The sequence below is a fragment of the Lynx rufus genome, unplaced genomic scaffold (genome assembly GCF_022079265.1).
Source record: "Lynx rufus isolate CCGP_SWC_20201006 ecotype Redwood Valley unplaced genomic scaffold, mLynRuf1.p SCAF_3, whole genome shotgun sequence".
Lineage (NCBI taxonomy): Eukaryota > Metazoa > Chordata > Mammalia > Carnivora > Felidae > Lynx > Lynx rufus.
The window spans coordinates 93,804,323-93,824,662 of NW_025814845.1; the positions used below are offsets into that span (position 1 = coordinate 93,804,323).

The 20,340-nt window shown below is 34.6% G+C and overlaps 1 protein-coding gene across 1 annotated transcript in view; it reads right to left on the reverse strand.

Moving 5' to 3' along the window:
- Window positions 1-20,340, reverse strand: part of LOC124519917 (bifunctional heparan sulfate N-deacetylase/N-sulfotransferase 4-like) — a 403,122-nt gene that overhangs the window by 129,838 nt on the left and 252,944 nt on the right. Inside the window, exons 4-5 of the mRNA XM_047090382.1 lie at window positions 11,590-11,677; window positions 1,185-1,339 (exon numbers count right to left, since the gene is read on the reverse strand). Of these exons, the coding sequence (XP_046946338.1) occupies window positions 1,185-1,339; window positions 11,590-11,677 (243 nt within the window). The remainder of the gene's footprint in view (window positions 1-1,184; window positions 1,340-11,589; window positions 11,678-20,340) is intronic.

Genomic DNA, 20,340 nt, shown 5'->3' on the forward strand with positions numbered 1-20,340 from the left:
AGCTCAGGAACTGTGAGTTCATGTCCTGAGCCAAAGTCAAGAGTTGGACACTTAACTGACTGAGCTGCCCAGGGGCCCTGAACTCTTTATTTTAATTGAAAACTGTTCATTTAAAGATAGGTTTTATCTGGGGCCTAGAATCTTGGGTGATTCACATACCCCTTGTGATGGTCTATTCCTTCTGTGTGAAGATGTGAGAACGTGCACCTGAGTATTTTTCTGGGAAAAATATTTCTTTCATTAGATTGTTAAAGGGATGCATAGTTTACCTAATATTTAGAACAGGGTGGGAAAACTTTTTCAGTAAAGGCAAATATTTTAGGCTTTGTGGGCCATATATTGTCTCTTCTGCAACTGCACAACTCTGCTGCTATAGAGAAAAAGCAGCCGCAGACAATACATAAAAGTAGGAGTATGCAGTGTGCCAGTAACATTTTTATATGTACTTCGAAATCTGAATTTTATGCAATTTCTATGTCACAAAATATTATTGTGCCTTTGATTGTCAATCATTTAAAAACCTAAAAGACAATCAACGAAAAACACACAGAACAAAAATATCTTAGCTTAGGGACAATAAAAAGTAAGCAGCAGGCCAGGTTTGGCTTATGGGCCATCAGATAATTTGTTAGAAATGCAAATTCTCAGGTGTCTTTGAAAATATACTGAATCAGAAACTTCAGGATTGGGCCCAGCACATGCTGCAGTTTGAACCACTGGTTCTCAATCATTGTTGTAATGTTTCACGTCACCCATCCATCCATCCATCCATCCCTTATAATTAATGCTTTGAGAACGTAATTATAATGCACCAGGAATACAATGGAGAAAGTACTATATTTCTTTCTCATAGATGCAAGAATAATTCTTCCATAAAACAAAAGATAGTAATTTTCTGACAATAACATACTTTTTGAAATACATTTTATATCATATCATGGTCCTATATACATATACATATATATATATATATATATATATATATATATATATATATACACACATACACACACACACATTCCTGAAACAAAATAACACAAATCAATTTATACCCTTAATACGTGTGATGCACTCTTTGATATCTTCTGTTCTATTTCTGTTGTATTCAACCCAGTAAATTGATTTTATAATCCACTGATAGATCATAACTCAGTTTGAAAAATATTCCAATAAAATGTGCTCACCAGGGCAAATTCCTTGTTGAGAATCATCTGTTCAACTAAAGATGACTCATTATGGAAGAGATGAGGCTGCATATGGCTCCACATGTGAGGAAACCACCAGAACTCATCTACAGACCGAAGCAAAAGGTCATCGCCTTCATCTTCCTCTTCAGTCCCTGTAAAACATAAAGTTAAAAAGGGTTTAAACGCAAATTTCATACTAGCTTGAAGATTATGTTTGTCAGGTTTTTATTCTTCTTCTTATTACTGATATGTAAATCCAATTTTGCATTGTTCTCAATAATAATAAAAAGAAATGACCATAGTCTAAATTATATCAGGGGCAATGTGGCTGGGGGTTGGGATGAGTTGGGGTAAGTGTGGTAGCCCCAAGTTCAGATAGGTGTTTAATTTAGAATTTAGGGGTATTTTATCACTGACACTGTTTAGAATTGCTAGTATATGATGATAATAATAAGTAGACTTCATTTGAGACTATTTATTTATTTATTTACTTATTATTTGAGAGAAAGAGCACAAGTGGGGGGAGGGGGTAGAGGGACAGAGAGAGAGAGAGAGAGAGAGGGAGAGAGGGAAAGAGAATCTCAAGGAGGCTCCAAGCTTAGCACAGAGCCCAATGTGGGGCTCGATCCCATGATCCAAGGCTCGTGACCTGAGCTGAAACCAAGAGTCAGGCCCTCAACAGGACTGAGCCACCCAGGCACCCTGAGACAACTTATTTTTGTTTTAAAATGATCAGCTGAGGAGGCTGGGTGGCTCAGATGGTGAAGCATGGGACTAGATTTCAGTTCAGGTCATGAACTCACAGTTCTGAGCCCCGCATGGGCTCTGCACTGAGAACACAGAGCCTATTAGAGATTCTCCTTCTTTCGCTGCCCCTCCCCTGCTCTCACTCTCTGTCTCTCTCAAAATAAATAAATAAGCCATAAAAAAATTATCAGCTGATAATTCTCTTCCTTTTTGTATACACAGGGGAAACCTAATCAGAGATCTTTTTTTTATTCTTAAAAATATTCTTGTATATGCATCTAAAATTGAGCTTAAAATTTAACTGATGAAATTTGTTAATTTTTTTCTGATTACAAAAGCAACATAAGCTTATTGAATAAGTGAAAAGCACAGACTAGTGATATATGATGCCCCAAAACAAAATAAAAACAAAGATCATCACCTAAAACTGGTAGAAACATTTGGTGCTTTTGTTTTAAATCTTTTTCTAATTACTTTAAAAATAAATCAGCTAACATTATATAATTACTTTTGTATCCTTACATCTTAACATAAATATTATGAACATACATATTTCCTATTTTGATATCAATATTTCATAAAACATGAACAATGAAGTTATTAACACAATAGAAACTTGACTTGAGAACTTAAAACTGATATAAAGTTCTCATCCTTGGGGCACGTTGGTGGCTCTGTCAGTGTCCAACTTTGGCTCAGGTCATGATCTTGTGGGTCATGAGTTCAAGCCCTGAGTCAGGCTCTGAGCTGACAGTTCAGAGCCTGGAACCTGCTTCAGATTCTGTGTCTCCCTCTCTCTCTCTGCTCCTCCCCTGCTCATACTCTGTCTCCCTCTCAAAAATAAATAAACATTAAAAAATTAAAAAAAAAACTTCTCATCCTCTATTAGGAAAATCTGTTAACAGTGCTCAAGGCATAGTAAAAACCATTTGTCATGCCACAAGTGGAAAAAAAAAAAGAAATAACAACTTACTTCTACAGGAATTCACTTTGTCACAGCTACCCACAAATATTTTCACTGTATGAAATAATATAGTTTTTGTACAGTTTTACAGTATGCAGTCTAATTTTAAAATGTTCTGAATCAAGAATGTAAGAATTGATTCTTCTTTGGTCTAGATATTTAACTAAGTGAATTAAAATAACAGATATGGCTTATTGTGTGAGGTGTATTTATTTGGTTTATTTTTCTACAACATAGTATGCTTTACAGACAGCAGCTAAATTTAATATTAAGCAAATAAATATTAAAAAAACAAAGGAATTTCTTTTTTTTTATTAAACGTTTTTATTTATTTTTGAGACAGAGAGAGACAGATCATGAGCAGGGGAGGGTCAGAGAGAGAGGGAGACACAGAATCCGAAACAAGCTCCAGGCTCCGAGCTGTCAGCACAGAGCCCGACGCGGGGGCGAACCCACAGACCGTGAGATCATGACCTGAGCTGAAGTCAGATGCTTAACCGACTGAGCCATCCAGGTGCCCACAAAGGCATTTCTTAAAGGAATTTTCTCCAGACATTGCATTTCTGTGTCCCATAATAAAGATTTCACTGATCATGCAGTAAGTAACGCCGTGAAATGGTGAAAATATATATTTGGTGTCAGTAAGTACAGAAGTAGGGTCCCTGCCTCTGCCATTTACTTGACTATGCCCTCTTATACAAGTTAACTCCTCTGAGTCTCAGTTTCCTGGTTCAAAATGGGGATTTAATATCTATCTCATTGGGTCTTTGTGAAAAGTCAATGAGATCAATTTATTAAAGCACTAATATCGTGAGTTGCAGATAGCAAGCACATTGTAAATATCAGGATATCTCTCTTCTTAAAAGTAATATCTACTAGTTTATACTTGCAGTGTTCTAAATTCATATATTTTTACAAATCCTGAAACCATTGCCTACCTAGAGTATAAATTTCTAAAAGTCAGAGATTGGATTTCTTTAACTTGCACTATATCATACCACTTCCCAAAGCAGTAAATAGGTGAATAATTTAATTCAGTCCATAATGATATAACGTCAGAGGACGTCAGAGTTTTCGTATGTATGCTGAAGTAGATGTCATTTTTAAATTTTTTTTATTTTTTATTTTTAATTTTTGTTACATTTATTTACTTTTGAGAAACAGAGTGAGACAAGGAGTGAGCGGGGGAGGGGCAGAGAAAGAAGGAGACACAGAATCCGAAGCAGGCTCCAGGCTCTGAGCAAGCGGTCAGCACAGAGCCTGATGCAGGGCCGGAACCCACAAATCCTGAGATCATGACCTGAGCCCAAATCAGACGCTCAACTGACTGAGCCACCCAGGTGCCCCAGTAGATGCCAATTTTCGTGTGTATTTATGTATATGCATTATTTCTGGGATACAGTTCATAATGAATATTTCTTAAAAGTTGTAAGGACCACCAGGATTAGAGTTTGGGCGCCGCAGTACTAGAGCAGTTGCTACTAAACAAAGGGTAAAAAATGGAAGTTTTGAATGTGATAAAAGTCTTATGAACAAGGTGAGCAGACAGTATCCTTGATTTTTGTTAACTTTAGCTAAAATTGTTAGTATGAAGGACTTGCCATTCGTGGACTCTTGTTAATATAGACAATATCAAACACTGAAATCCAGATGAAGAGAAGTTTATCAATTCCTTATATGGATTTTAAGCAGGAAGTGTTTAGACCAAGTGTTTATTATAGCCATAATTCACCCACTGAGGCACAGATTAGAAAGTTACTTTATGTCACATGCGATGAATGAATCAATAGTTCTCCCACTCTTCTGTTGTGCTTTGAATATAGAATGTTTGAGAATTACTTCCATTCACTTTAAACTTCACTGATTGTTACTGAAAGTAGCAGGAAGCACAAAATACATACTTGACCAGGAAGGAGGTCAATCCCTCCATTTAAGGAAAATTTGCAGACTATTGATGTAAACAAATACATGACTGATCATAAAATCTTACTAATTTTTATACTAGCGATTGTATCAATTTATAAACATGCTTCACAAAGTTGAGAGTAGTATCTAAAACCTTATTTTTTCACTTCATAGATTAATTTCCCATTAGCCTTTCTCCTACTTTATACAGCTTTATAATTCAAAGCCTTGTGAGGCAAGCTTACAACACTAGAAATAACTTAATGAAAAATATGATACCAAATCATGCTGAGGCCCCACAGCAGAATTTCACGTTTTAAAATCCAACTAAATGAAAATATTAAATTTCTGAATCACCATAAACAAGTATTTATTTATACCTAATTTATGCCTAAATTATATGTGAGGATATAATTTGTAGTTTATACATGACTAGATTTAACACAAGTTACAATTCTTTGTAACACAAGAATTTGTGTTAATATTAAGCCTTTCACTTCTAATCTAATCTAGATTCAAATCAACATCATTATTAATTAAAAATAAAGTATTTTTTGTTCTCATTTAACAGTTATTCCCTTTTACTCCTTCCAATTCTCAAAAAATAGGAAGTTTTAAATTCAGAAGTAAAATATTGAAGAATTCACTTTTTATTATCACTTGTGGAAGATCTTGTAATGAGATAACAGCATGACTCTAAAAGTCCTTTAAGTCTGCCCATATAATAATAATTTTAGCAAGATCTGGGCTATAGGTTAATTCCCAGAAGGCAACATTAAAATGCAATTTATAAAATTCCAGTGTCTGCATTATTGCTTTTGTACAAATGTCTGCCTTATATTTGTTCATTATGTATGAAATATTGTAATTCCTAAATGGTAAGAAGATGTTGTAATTTTCTTTGTATATTGACTCTGGCATGGTTTCATATAGGTGGGTATAGATAAACTAATTTATGACACTAAGTAAAAATAACCATGTGGTGATAAAAATCAATTAAAAGTTACCTAATAGGGGCACCTGGGGAACTTAGTCAGTTAACCATCCCACTTAGGCTTAGGTCACGTTCTCAGGGTTTGTGAGTTCGAGACTGGCATCAGGTTCTGTGCAGAGCCTGCTTCAGATCTTCTGTCTCCCTCTCTCTCTTTCCCTCCCCCACTCATTCTCTCTCTCTCTCTCTCTCTCTCTCTCTCTCTCAAAAATAAACATTAAAAAATTACCTATCTATAGTTACCTATTAGCTCTAGAAGTAATCAATTCAACAAAGCTGCGGAATAAAAAATCAGTATACAGAAATCTGTTGTAGTTTCATACATGAATACACTACACACTAAGAAAAGAACAGATAGGGAAATTAAGAAAACAATGCAATCACACTTGCACCAAAAATCAGAAAATACCTAGGAATAAACCTAACCAAGGAGGTGTAACATCAGTACTCTAAAGACTGTAAGACATTGATGAAAGAAATAGAAGATGAAGAAATTGCAAACAAACGGATATAATGCTGATGGACTGGAAGAATTAATATTGTTAAAATGTCCATACTACCCAAAGCAATCTACAGATTCAATGCAATCTGTATCAAAATGTCAATGGCATTTTTCACAGAACAAGAACAAACAAAATTTGTATGAAATCACAAAGATCTCAAATAGTCAAAGCAATCAAGAAAGAAGAAAAAAACTGGGAATATCACAATCCCAGATTTCAAACTATACTACAAACCTATTATAATCAAAACAGTATGGTACTAGCACAAAAATATACACAGAACAATAGAACAGAATAGAGAGCCCAGAAAGAAACCCATACTTACATGGTCAATTAATCTATGACAAAGGAAGCAAAAATATACAGTGAAGAAAAGACAGTCTCTTCAATAAATGGTGTTGGAAAAACCGGACAGCTATATACAAAAGAATGAAACTGGGTCACTTTCTTACAGCATACACAAAACAAGCTCAAAAGGGATTGAAGATCTAAACATAATACCTGAAACAATAAAACTCCTAAAATAAAACATAGGCACTAATCTCTTGGACATCATCTTCAGCAATAATTTTCTGTATATATCTCTCCAGTCAAGAAAAACTAAAGCAAAAATAAATTTATTTTTGGGACTACATCACACTACAGAGATTTTGCAGATCAAAGGAAACCAACAATAAAAGAAAAAGGCAACCTACTGAATGGGAGAAGATATTTGCAAATGATATATCTGATAAAGAACTCCTGAAAATACAAAAATTCCACAAATAATCCAATTAAAATGGGCAGAGGTACTGAATAAACATTTTCCCAAAGACCTCAGATGGCCAAAAGGCATGTGAAAGGATACATCTCTAATCATCAGGGAAATGCAAATCAAAACCATGATGAGATATCACTTCATACCAGTCAGAATGGCCAGTATCAAAATATAAGAAATAGGAAGTGATGGCAAGGATGCGGAGAAAAGAGAATCCTTGTGCACTGTTGGCAGGAATCTGGTGCAGCTACTATATAACACAGTACAGAGGTTCCTCAAAAAACTAAAACTACAGCTACAAATCCAGTAATTCCACTTCTGGGTACTTACACAAGGAAAAAGAAACACACTAATTTAAAAAGATATATGAACACCTTTGTTTACTGCAGTAGTATTTATAATAGCCAAGATACAGAAGAAATCGAAGTGTCTATCCATAGATGAATGGATAAAGAAGATGTGGTATACATACACAATGGAATGTTACTCAGTTGTAAAGAGATAATGAAATCTTAGCCATTTGGGACAACATGGATGGATAGCATGCTAAATGAAATAAGTCAAAGAAAGATAAATATCATATAATTTCACTTATAGGTAAAATCTAAAAAACAAAACAAACAACAATATCAACAACAATGACAAAAAGGAGAAACAAATTCATATATAGAGAGAACAAAATAGCCGTTGCCAGAAGGGACAGGAGTGGCAGGTGGGTGAAATAGGGTGAAGGGGATTAAGAGGTATAATCTCTCTGTTATAAAATAGATAAATTACGGGGATAAAAAGTATAGCATGGGGAATATAGTCAATAACATTGTAATAACTTTGGTGACTGTGGAAACCACACTTATCATGGTGAACAATTTGTAATGTATGTAATTTTCAAATCACTATGTTGTACACCTGAATCTAATATATCGTATGTCAGTGATACTTCAATTAAAAATTAAGAAAATTAATTTCAGAAAATGTTTTCAGTACATTGCATTGCCTATAAAACCTTCAAAAAGACACATGTAGAAAATATATCTCTAAGAATGCTACTTGTATCTATAAATAAGGAGAGTTTACTATTTCATTGTATATACATGTTTACAATGCATTGCTTCACTGAATGTAAGGCACATACATAAAAGTTGTTTCTAAGAATGCTACTTCTACATGTGGATAAGAACAGTGTTATTTCAGTTAATGATTGTGTTTGCCACACTGTAGTACTTTAAAACTCTCTTTAAAGATAAACAAAAATACAAATAAATAAGTAAATAAAATGAATGCATAAATGAGTGCATGGATGCATGTTACCTATGATTTCATAATTAGAAAATAGAGCTATGTGAATTATTCAGTTAATTCTTTGATAAAATTTAATCTTATATAAAAATACTTTTTAAAGTGATAGTAATAAAAAATAGCACTTAGAACATGTTCTAGATGAGGGAGATATTATTATTCTCATTTGGAGATGCAGAAACTGAGGCAAAGAAAGTTTAAATAACCTGTTTATGTTCACAAAGCTAGTAAATGTCAAAGTCTGGATTTGAACAAAAGCAATCTGTTGCTAATACCTACTCTTTGAACCAATACTTTATACAAAAAATCAAAAACTAAAAGCAAACAAAAGTGAATGATTGTAATACCTTTTTTTTTACTTTCATGTTTGAAAGGTAATAGTTTTATATAAAGGATCTATATTTTTGTAAAATGAATTCTCATTAAAAATATTAACACAATTCACAAATATCCATGGAGTAATTGATTGAATCATATTAATTTATTATTAATTATAAAGAGTGACAATTGTCACTAGAAATTATGCCCTATGAAAAATCATACTTATAGTCCTTTATCCCTAGAAGGCATCTTAATGTTGTAATGTCTTTAATCGAGCTTTCATTGTGCAATTCCAATCAAGATTTACATATTTCCAGACTAAAACTCTTTATTTCAAACTCCACACTTTTTTTCCCCTTTTAATCAACAGTATGTCCTTCCTCTTTCAATTTGGCACCTGTGAGTGGCTGACTGTTAGGGAATGCTTAGCGATATGTCCTTTTTGGGTGAGATTGTTTTTAGCACGTGAAGGACAGAGAAACTGAACAGGAAAGAATACATGGAAAATACAAATAAGTGAAGCAGTCTACGAAATGAAGAATCTATCATTATTACACTGGGCATATGTGATTAAATGTCTTCAAAACAATGAGGCTCATCAATCAGCATCCTCATGCATTGGGAAATCAGAACATCCTGGGAGAGAACAGAGACAATCATTGTGACAAGGCCATCTTCTAATAGTTACACATCATAGCAGAGTGCAAGTATAAGGAAAGCACTTCCTTGATTTGCAAACTTTTTCCCATACAGTTAAGCCTCCATATAAGAACGTGACTAGATAAGATAAAGGTATGCCCTCCCTGTAGTGCGCATCACCATGTTATTCCATGCTAGAGGAAACCTTGGTATCTTTGGGTAAATTAATAACTACTTAACGTAGTAAGATGCACTTTTGAAATACAATATGGGTGCTCTTCAATGATTCAATGGATGCAAATCAATGAAAGTTTCATATTCACGTGAAGGAAAGTAAACTTCTGGGATTTAGGAATGCATGTGTGTATATATACATGCATTCATAAAGTGTAACCTAAATGTATGGTCTCTAAAGTGTACTACTACATAACACAACATAACAGAATAGAATTTCTTCCATTATTTTTGTTAGGTTAGTACCAACTTGAGTCAATAAGGTCTTTTTAAAAGATATAATTAAAATGATTTTTTGTACCTTCCTCCAACAACTATCCCTGTGATATTAACTAGTGTCTTGTTCATTTCCTAGTGGATGTGTACTGTGTACATGTTCAGGATCATAAAGAAGAAATGGGAAGTGTTATAACCTGCTATCAACATTAACTCTGTGAATGTCTGCCAGGTTTAATAGGTCTGAATATGAAAAGTAAATAAAAGACCTGAGGCAGTTATCCAGATATATTTCAACCAAAAGAATGGCTTTACTTGTACTATCTAGCTATTTAAGACAAAATAGCATTGTTTGTGTGTGAACTTCAAATAATCCCATAATTTTCCCCCTGTGTGAATAGATATAGCCTTTAGAGTTATCTGCTTTATAACTTCAGAGTCAGAGCTTCTTAGGCCTGAACTCATTTCTTGAGGGGGCTTTTGAAGAAGATTTACAAAACTATGTCTATTTTCAAAATTGTAAGCTGGAATTGCTTTGCCTGTGCAGATATGATGACCCAAATCTCTTTCTGCAAAATGTCCTTTTAAAATATGCAATCATTTGATTTATCAACTGGTCTAAATACTAATTTTCCTTCTATTACTTTAAACAGATTTACATGTTTCAAAGCGGGAGGGAAAAAGCATTAAAGAAAAGCCAATAAGACATTGCTGCTTCAATATTCTAATAAACCATGCTGAGCCTCTTTGGGTAAACATTAAAAAGCTTCTTTGGGTAAATGAGCTGCATTTATGATCATTAAAGACTACCTTTGCACAGGGTATTTTTAATGTCAATAACATGCATGCATAGAGAATACTATGAAATGTTTTCACTAAGATACTATGAAGTAACGACAGTGCAAAATCACAAATGCAGAAATAGGAGCAGATAGTATGTATTTGCCCTAATACAGACTCTAACACACCATTTTGTGCTATTTTTGTCATTGTTACAAGATAGTCACTTCTATGCTCTATGAACATAGCTTTGTCCATACTAGTGCCAGACATTAGAATGCTGATATTCAGAAAATAAAAGTCAAATTCTGGAGATGACGGTGGGTAGAGAGGTGAGGAATATCAGAACATGGAGTAGTGCATGAACACCAATCACATTTTAAGAATTTGTTAAAAGCTGACACTGAACAGAAGTGCAACTGTGGCTGGATAGAGATGGAAAGAAATACAAGCCTTATTATGATGGTTTTAATGCATGTTGGGCCAAATTATTGTAATATTTTTAGGGAAAAATCCTGCAAGGGAAGGTAAATTAAGCAAGGTGACTCTTAGACTCTATTGATTTTCTTTGAGGCTACAAAATTCCTCTCTTATCACCAGGTGTTTCCCAAAGGAAAATAATATGTACAAAAATGTCTGTCACCTTGACTATCTGACTTTTTAAAAACACTGTCCATTATTATTATTAGAGTGTTATTGCCATCATCATGATCATCATCACCATTATCATCATCATCATCATCATCATCATCACTATGCTTTCTACTTGGACCACGCTGAGAGACAAGATGCATAGTCACAACTTAAACAATGATCTTGGTTTCTTTTACTGAGTTGAAAAAGTCAGTTCTCTTTCTCTTTTGCCCTTGATTTTAACAGTATTTGCCAAAGTAAACAAGCTCATTGATTTTGGATTTGGCTACTCATATAATGCATCCAAGTTTTTCCCATAATCAGTCCAGATATTCGATTTCTCCTACTTATGAAACATTTAAAATCCTCTCTCCTATTTATATGTAGCTTCCTGAGAACACAAAGCTCCTTCTTACCTGTGTGGTAAAACTTCCCTGAAAATCCAAGGTTGAAGGTAAAATTTGCAACCTGAGTGCGCAGTAAATTTTGAGTCTCTAGTAATGCCTGAAATAAATAAGAAATTAACATGATTTTAGAAAAATAAATATGAAGTTTTGGGATGCCTCTTTTTCAAATGTGTATGCATGAGTGAAACAAAATAGTATGGGCTTTGTTGCTTTTTGGGTTTTTGATGGCTACTGTTATATGCTATTCATATCTCAGGTATTATAATCACTATTATTATTTTTATTGAAGTTCACCAAATTATGAAGCAGTTAAGCCCTAAGCACATTATAAGTTGCTGAGAGGCAATTCTCTAAACACACAGCACTGAAATCATTTTTCATTTCCGTGTGAGTCATTTCTTGATTTCAGATTATTACACTTTTTTTTCCTTGGGAGAAAATTTTCAGAATTTTTGGATATAGACAAGTCTTTAATTTGTTAGTAAAGAATGGAAAGGTAATATTTGTTTGAGTTGCAATTCAGTATTTATTTAACTGTGCTACCTTCCCTATCATTTTATAAGGGATAATCATTACGTTAAAAGCTTGGGTTCTCAACCATATAAATTAAAGAGAAATGTATAATTTATATTGATTGCAAATCTTGAAATATGAACCAGGCAAGGACAGATAGAAAATAAATAGCCAATTCCATAAAGAAAACTTTTCCAACTGTGGAAAAATGTGCCTATCTTCTGTATCTGGAATTATTCTATGTTAATTTCTTATTTGTAGACAGGATAGGAACACACTGATAGTAATCTTAGAGTCAGACTTAGTCCTGTAAATTTTCTGCCAATCCTTAAACTTCTATTATTCCTATGCCAACATATGTAGCATAATTCAGAACTCTCATATCCTTGGGCTTTTTAGTTTGCTTATTGATTCAGAATGCTTTTCCTGTTTTTAAATGGATTTTTAAAGGGGACTTACTTTGTTCTGATGAAAATGAAAAATTCATTTCAAACTAGACATATTAGTAAGACCAATTTTTGGTTACTGCTATCAATATGTTAAGGTGAACAGAAATTTAGACAATTCTCTTGAGTATTAGTCACAGTGGATAAGTATCTGCTTAAAAAATTTGTGGAACTATTTACTCCTCCAGAATTAAGAGGACTCTCCTGCAAATTAGCTTAATTAGATAAAAGAATAACTAAAAGGTTGATAACTACATAATCAGTGGTTATCCTAGGTTACAGTTACATTGCGTGTAATCCTGGCCAATCTTATTTAAATATTATGAATTAAGTAGAAAAAGGAAAAAAATAGGCTTATTTAGTTTGACTCAGTTATATGTAATATATTTTTTAAAAGTTCTCAGAAAGAAAAAAAACCTAAACACTAAAAAGAGGTTGGAGTTAAAAATAAAGTCTTTTGAAATAGTCAAGCATATTGGTAAATCCTGTGGAATACAGTGTTAAATTGAAAATATCATGCATCTCTTTATCTTAGTAAGTTTCTTTTTCTGGGTTTCTTACTTTATTCAATGCACAATCCCTGGGCTTCCATAACTTCAATTAGTTTTTTTAAAACACTCTCCTTTCCCCTGTATTCCTTACCACTCCAATCCCCTTCCAATTCTTACCTCTGGGTTCTCAAAGTCATTATTTTGCATTTAGTTCTCCAGTATCTTAAAATCACTACATATTTATTGTAGGTGGATACATATATTTAGTGTATATATTGGGTGTAACAAGCATAGTCCCTTTAACCTAGGACTTTAATGCTTAGAGAGGGAGAGAGAATTTAAATAGACAGTCAGAAAAATGTATAATTACAACTCATGATAAGTTCTACAAAGAAATCTAGAGCATGTTATGATAGACCAGTAAGGGATTTTAATTTATACTGATGGAGTGGGCCCACATTTTCAATGCTTTATTAGGGGAAAATAAATCAAAATCAAATCAATAAACATCAAACAATGTATTTTTCCCTCAATCAACTTGCCACCACTTTAGGAACACCTCCATTGTCTTTTTCTTGGGCTTTTAAAACACTATAGTCTGCTAACCTTCCCACCCTTCAGTTTTATCTTCCTCTAATCTGCCTTACATTCTGCAATCAAGCTAACATCCCAGAGGCAGTAAATGCACTTCACCCTTGGGGTCAAGGAGGCCATTCAATTAATGGCTCAGCCTTGCTGGTCATTTCAGTTCTCTAATGCTTTCTTTCCCTTATCTGTAAATGGGATAATGTTTAATACCTGTTTCACACTATTATTGGGGATTATGTTGTAGAAAGTATACAGCTAAATGCCTGGCACACAGTAGAAACTCAATAAATGCTGTCAATGAGCACTCAATGTGTCATTCTCTCCCCACCTATTAGGTATTGTTGGCGCCTCCACTTTTCCAATTAAGCTACATGCATTGTTGTTTCCCCCAAATCACCTTGTCCTCTGGATCTATTCCCATTCCTATATTTCTCCGTGCCTTTCCTTACTCTGTTCCTTTTGCTTAGTCTCCAGCTGCTCCAGATCCCATTCCCCAAACCCATCCATTCTTTAAAGTTCTGCCCAAATGCCATTTCTGTATGAAGCCTACCCTGATGCCTCAAAGCTTTTACTTTTTTTATCTCCCAAAGTTCTTAAATTATTTTTCTTAAGACTTACATTATTTTCTTCTTTACTACATCACTTTATATCCCACTTCTTCTAGTCTATAAGCATCTTCAAGTCAATCAAACCTTATTTATTTTTACATATTCCCTATTGCTAGATATATTTTTGTAAATGTGGAAGGCATTCAATTGAATTAGTTTCCTTTATTTTTATTAGTAACATATTTCTGATGGTAAAATGATAAACATGGTTCATGGACCATACCATTAAATGATATCAGAACAATATGGATAGGATGCTACATTTCACCAGGACATTTATATCATGGATACTTTATAATCTTATATTATAGATTACCTAGTAAGACAAGCTCACAGAAGCGAGGACAGATGGATTTTCTTCCAGTGGTACTAATAACTCTATGAAGAATTTGGCAGACCCTTCTATTGTTGAAAGAAATAGAATTGTCTAGTCATACTCTCCCAACATGTAATTTTGATTAATGTGGGGTAAAAATTACAATTTCTATAAGTAAAACAAAACAAATAGATTAAAAAGGCAGACGCTGAAAGATTCCATGACTGACTATTTCAGTATAAAAAAGTTCTTTAACTTCCAAAATTCAGGGAAAGAAAATTTCCATGGTCTTTCGATGGTAAAGGAAGAGAGAAACAAGTAATAATGAGTAATAAAATAGTCCAATTTTAAAAATAAAAATCATAAATAAGCTTAAAAGAAAAAAATGTTAAACCACAAAAATTAAAGAAGAAACATAGAAAAAGTAAAGAATAGAAATAGAGGAAGTGTAAAGTGTCAGAAGAAATGTTAGATAAGAAAAGACAAATATAAAATTGTGAATAAATGAAATATAATGAAACTAAAAAAAACTTACTTTGGAAAAACTTGTTTATAAAGTGGAAGTAATATGTGTCAATTATAGATAAAAATCAAATTGTAAAGTTTAGGAAACAACATGTAGCTACAGATAAGCTTTTTTTATCTGAATATTTTGTGAGGAAATTTCACTAACTTTTGAACATAAATGTAAAATGAAATATATTTAGTATTTAGACAATAAACTTGCTACTTTCTTTAATAGTTTATCTCATAAGAAATATAAACAGCTTTGGGGCACCTGGGTGGCTCAGTTGGTTGAGTATCTGACTTCAGATCAGGTCATGATCTCACAGTTCCTGAGTTGGAGCTGTCAGTACAGAGCCTGTTTTGTATCCTCTATCCCCCCCTCTGCCCCCCCCCACTCTCTCTCTCTCTCTCTCAAAAATAAACATTAAAAAAATATATATCTATATATATACAGCTTTAAGATATTCCTTTGCATTATCTGGGAAGAATTTACTAAGGAACTTGACTAGATATTAAAGAGAATAAATATATACAATTTAAGAAAAGGCAACAATTCATTATTTTAATAGATATTACTTACATTTGCATAATGTTATCATAACAAGTTCTCAGTATTTAATAAAGCAAGTCTGACTTGGCCCTACTGCAAAATGTTAAAGAAAACAATGGTTTTCAAACTTTATTGTGCATAAAATTTTCTAAAAGAGACTGCTAATATTGTCAATTCTGGATTCCCACTTGAAAAGTTATTGATTTAGTTTTATGTGATAAGGTCCAGGCTTGTGTATTTCATCAGAGACCCTAGTTGCTTCTAAAAAGGGTCAAGCAATTGTTTCCAGGTTACCCATATGAAATGAGTTGCCAGAATGCTTGTAAAGTAACTTTCCCAGGCCCATGTTCTGGAAATTCTGAATTGGAGTATAAAATGGAACCTAGGAAACTGTAAATTTAATAGTGATTCTTATAGCTTCAAGCTGGAGATTATAATCATCAAGGAACTTTGGGAAATATTAAGTTAGTGCACTATTTATATTTATGCTAATTTCAAAGTATGTTGCTTATGCCTTTTAAAAAATTTTTTTTTAAATATTTATTTATTTTTGAGAGAGAGAGAGACAGAGAACGAATGGGGGAGGGGCAGAGAGAGACACACACAGAATCCGAAGCAGGCTCCAGATCTGAGCCATAAGCACAGAGCCCGACATGGGGCTCAAATTCACGAACGGTGAGATCAAGACCTGAGTCAAAGTCGGATGCTTAACTGACTGAGCCACCCAGGCGCCCCCCCCTTTTAAAATTTTTAAAAATATTTATTTTTGTGGGGGGTATTTTGTTTATGTCTTAACCCACTCTGATATTCAGGCTAACCCTTTCTGTAACTGCACATAAGATATGACTATCTACATATATTGATATAGCCTTATACTTCCAAAATTTCAAATCAAACCCAGAAGGGTGATAGTTTTTGTTCCTTTAACTGTCTTGTACAGTTTTTTAATATATCCAATAATTAAATGAAAGTGTCATCTTAGTTATCTTATAAGATCTTGATGTGGGAATCAGAAGAGGTTACCTCTATACTTATGGTCCAGGTGGAAAAAAATGCTTTGTGGAAAGTTCAAGTGGCCTACGCACATAACACTAGGAGAGGGCCCAAATTGAGCATGTTTGCCTTAACACTTGGTCCAACCTTAATAACTTCAGGTCCCACTACAGTAAGTTTGTGGGACCAACCAGGATGAAATGACTCAGGAGTCCATGCACTTTTGTGCAGACTATTTGTCAAGTAAATGAAGATGAATAGGGCTGACCCAGGGTGAAAGTATGAAGCTTTTGAAGTTTGCCTTTGATAGTCTCTGTCTCTCTTCTTGTTCATCTTCTTTCCCTTAGAAGCGATCTGTATTCTTTCAGAAACCTACTCTCTCTCTCTTTTGCTCTCTCATTTTTAAAATTGCTTACTGCTACTCAAAGAGGAAATTGTCTGATATAATTTATACACTGACAGAATTTTATTACACCAATACTCCAAATCTTCCACGGTATTTCACATTGAACAGTTGGGCTGTGATTATGGAATGGAAGAGTTAACTAAGGAAGAATGAATGAATGTTTGTAATTATAAAATGAAGAAATGTGGAGACCATTTGTGGGGAGACACGTGTGGGGTTTGGGGATCCTTCTGCTGAAATCAGACTCAAATGGAAGAACAACTTGCTGAGTAGAAAAACACTATGGTATTTCAGAACAATTTCTCTCTCATCTTCCTAGTCATCACTTAAGTGTTGTCCTCCCATCTCTCATCTCTTGCCTAAGTATCCAGGAAACCAGGGATCTGAAGCTCAACCTTTGGGCTCTCTTCCTCCTTGTGCGATTATTAATTCATCCATCCATTGAAACAATAATAATTGAATCCCTGCTATGTTTTAGGCACTCTTCTAGTTACTAAAGACACAGGAAAGAATGCTAATAATAATGGAGCTTTTACTATGTGTTAGGCCCTGTGAGAAGCACTCTATTTGGATTATCTCTTTAAATACCCTGTGATCCCATGGACTGCCTGGGTGGCTGGGGCAGTTGAGTGGCCAACTTCTGCTCAGGTCATGATCTCACATTCCTGGATTCCAGCCCCGCTTCAGGCTCTGTGCTGACAGCTCAGAGGCTGAAGCCTGCTTCAGATTTTGTCTCCCTCTCTCTCTGCCTACCCCCCGCTCCTGTTCACTCACTGTCTCTGTCTCTCTCTCAAAATACATAAACATTAAAAAAATTTAAATCTCCCTGTGATCCCTTAATTAACCCTATTTTTGAGGCATATAAGGCACAGAGAGGCTAAAAAAGCTACATAATGTTAAGGAGTTAGAAAATGTCTGACAAACAAAACTGATAAGCTTGTTGTTCTCGTAGAAACTGGGTTCTGTTTAGGCAAACATGATACACACGGCAGATCAACCAAATAATTATTTAATTGCAAACTGTAATTAGTGGTACAAAAATAATTATAGTATATGCTCTTATTGAAACTAACACAGAGTGCCTGAATTTCGACAGGATAAGCAATATGATCTATGAAGCCTCTCTGAAAAAGTGGCAATTTAGTTGAGGCATGAAAAATGAGAGGCCAGCCATGCCCAAATCAGGGCTCTGGAGGACTGTGTGCTGCAGGCAAACGGGACAGTGAGAACAAGGCTCGGTGTCAGGAAAAACCTCGGCATCTTAATACACCACACTTTACTGCATCTCACATAAGATATGATTTTACATTTTAAATGGAATCTTCTGGCTCATTGCTGAGAAGGAATTGTAGGACAACTGGAGCAAAACACAGGAAAATCAGTTAGGAGACTTTTTTTTTTTTTTTTAACATTTTTTATTTATTTTTGGGACAGAGAGAGACAGAGCATGAATGGGGGAGGGGCAGAGAGAGAGGGAGACACAGAATCGGAAACAGGCTCCAGGCTCTGAGCCATCAGCCCGGAGCCTGATGCAGGGCTCGAACTCACGGACCGCGAGATCGTGACCTGGCTGAAGTCGGACGCTTAACCGACTGCGCCACCCAGGCGCCCCAGGAGACTTTTGTAGTAGTTCCAGGAAGGATAAATAAATAAATAAATAAATAAATAAATAAATAAATAAATAAAGGCGTGGCTTTTCCTGGAGGTACTGGGAATAGAAGAAAGTAGTGTAATGTTGATGGACTGGTGTGGGAAGTGAAGTGGAGTGTAATTTCATTAATGCTTCAGATTTCTGACATTCAGATGTGGGAGAATTGGGAAAGGTTTTGAGGGAAAAATCAATACTTGCACTGCTATACTAAACATTCTTTCTCACAACAGGATGACTATGTTGTTGAAACCTCTACATCAACCCTAACAGGAAAGAGACCTTAAAGTCATACAGCACCATTGCTTTTCAGTCTTTGTTATCCAAAACTGGAGGGTAAACTTCAGGAACTAACTGCACAAGGAATGTATATATGTGCAAGGGGAGTAGTCTTATATAGCATAAGGAGTGCTTTTTGCATGCTGGAAGGTGAAACACTGATGCCGATTAAAGGTACTGGCAAAGAGAAGAGAAAATTTGAAAATTGGTTTGACCTTGCAAAATAATATTAACTCGTGTCACGTATGTGAAGAGTTTGCATTTTCTGCTTGATTATCAAAGAACACAATGAAGGTTATATAAATCATTAAATTTGAAGTGCATTTATAGTGTTGTAAATTGCATTTGATTACATCAGCAAATCACTCCATGTGACTTTGAATTCCTTCCCAGTGGGTATGGATGGATTTTTCTTGTCCCCTAAACTTTGTTACTGTAAAGTGGTCTGGGCAGCTTTGTGTTGACAGAATTCGAAGTCATTTTGACTTCAGTTAATTCTGAAAGTATGTGAGATGAACTTCTGCTTCTGCTTTCTGCTTAGCAGTCTTGCATTTGCCCTGGGATCAGAAAATTTCCATAAGCAAGGTGAAACATTGCCCAGTTCTTATCAGCCCCAAATTCTCTCCAACTGTATTCTCATTTTCAGTCTGTATAGATCATCTCAAACTATGAGTGTGTTCTGTTCTGTTTCCATGTTTTTCATGTTCTACCTAATTGATTGGAATTTTGAATCAAATAAATTTGAATCAAATATGAACCATAAGATCCTTCAGGTAATATTATTTGCACCACTGGTATTCTCCTTTAAAAGTTAGTTTCTATGGAGGCAACTGGGCAGCTCAGTCAGTTAAGCATCCAACTTTGTCTCAGGTCATGACTTCACGGTTCGTGGGTTCAAGCCCTGCATAGGGCTCTTTGCTGACAACTCAAGAGCTTGGAGCCTGCTATGGATTCTGTGCCCCCTTCTCTCTCTGCTCCTCCCCTACTCATGCTCTCTCTCTGTCTCTGTCTCTGTCTCTGTCTCTCAAAAATAAATACTAAAAAAAAGTTATTTCCTCTAAACTTGGCCTTCAATTATATTATTTAATTTACTTTTCCTATAAATTTTGCTCCAAGTCTCTATCATGCCCTACAAGATTTTTTGTTATAAAAAGATAAAAATATATTATAACTTCAGAGTTCATGGTTTGGGTAACATAACTATTCCCTTTAAAGCCTTTTATGACATAATGACAAAAATGACTGTCTTATTTTCCTGAAGCCAAAGTATTCAAGTACATGATAGAGTAATAGTGAGATACTACCTACCTTATGTTAGGACTTCTTTGGGGATGTGGAATGAAACTGGTCATTGTAAACTCAGGGACTAAAAGATGGCTTCAGGAATTATCAGGAATTAGATAGCTGAGAGAAGC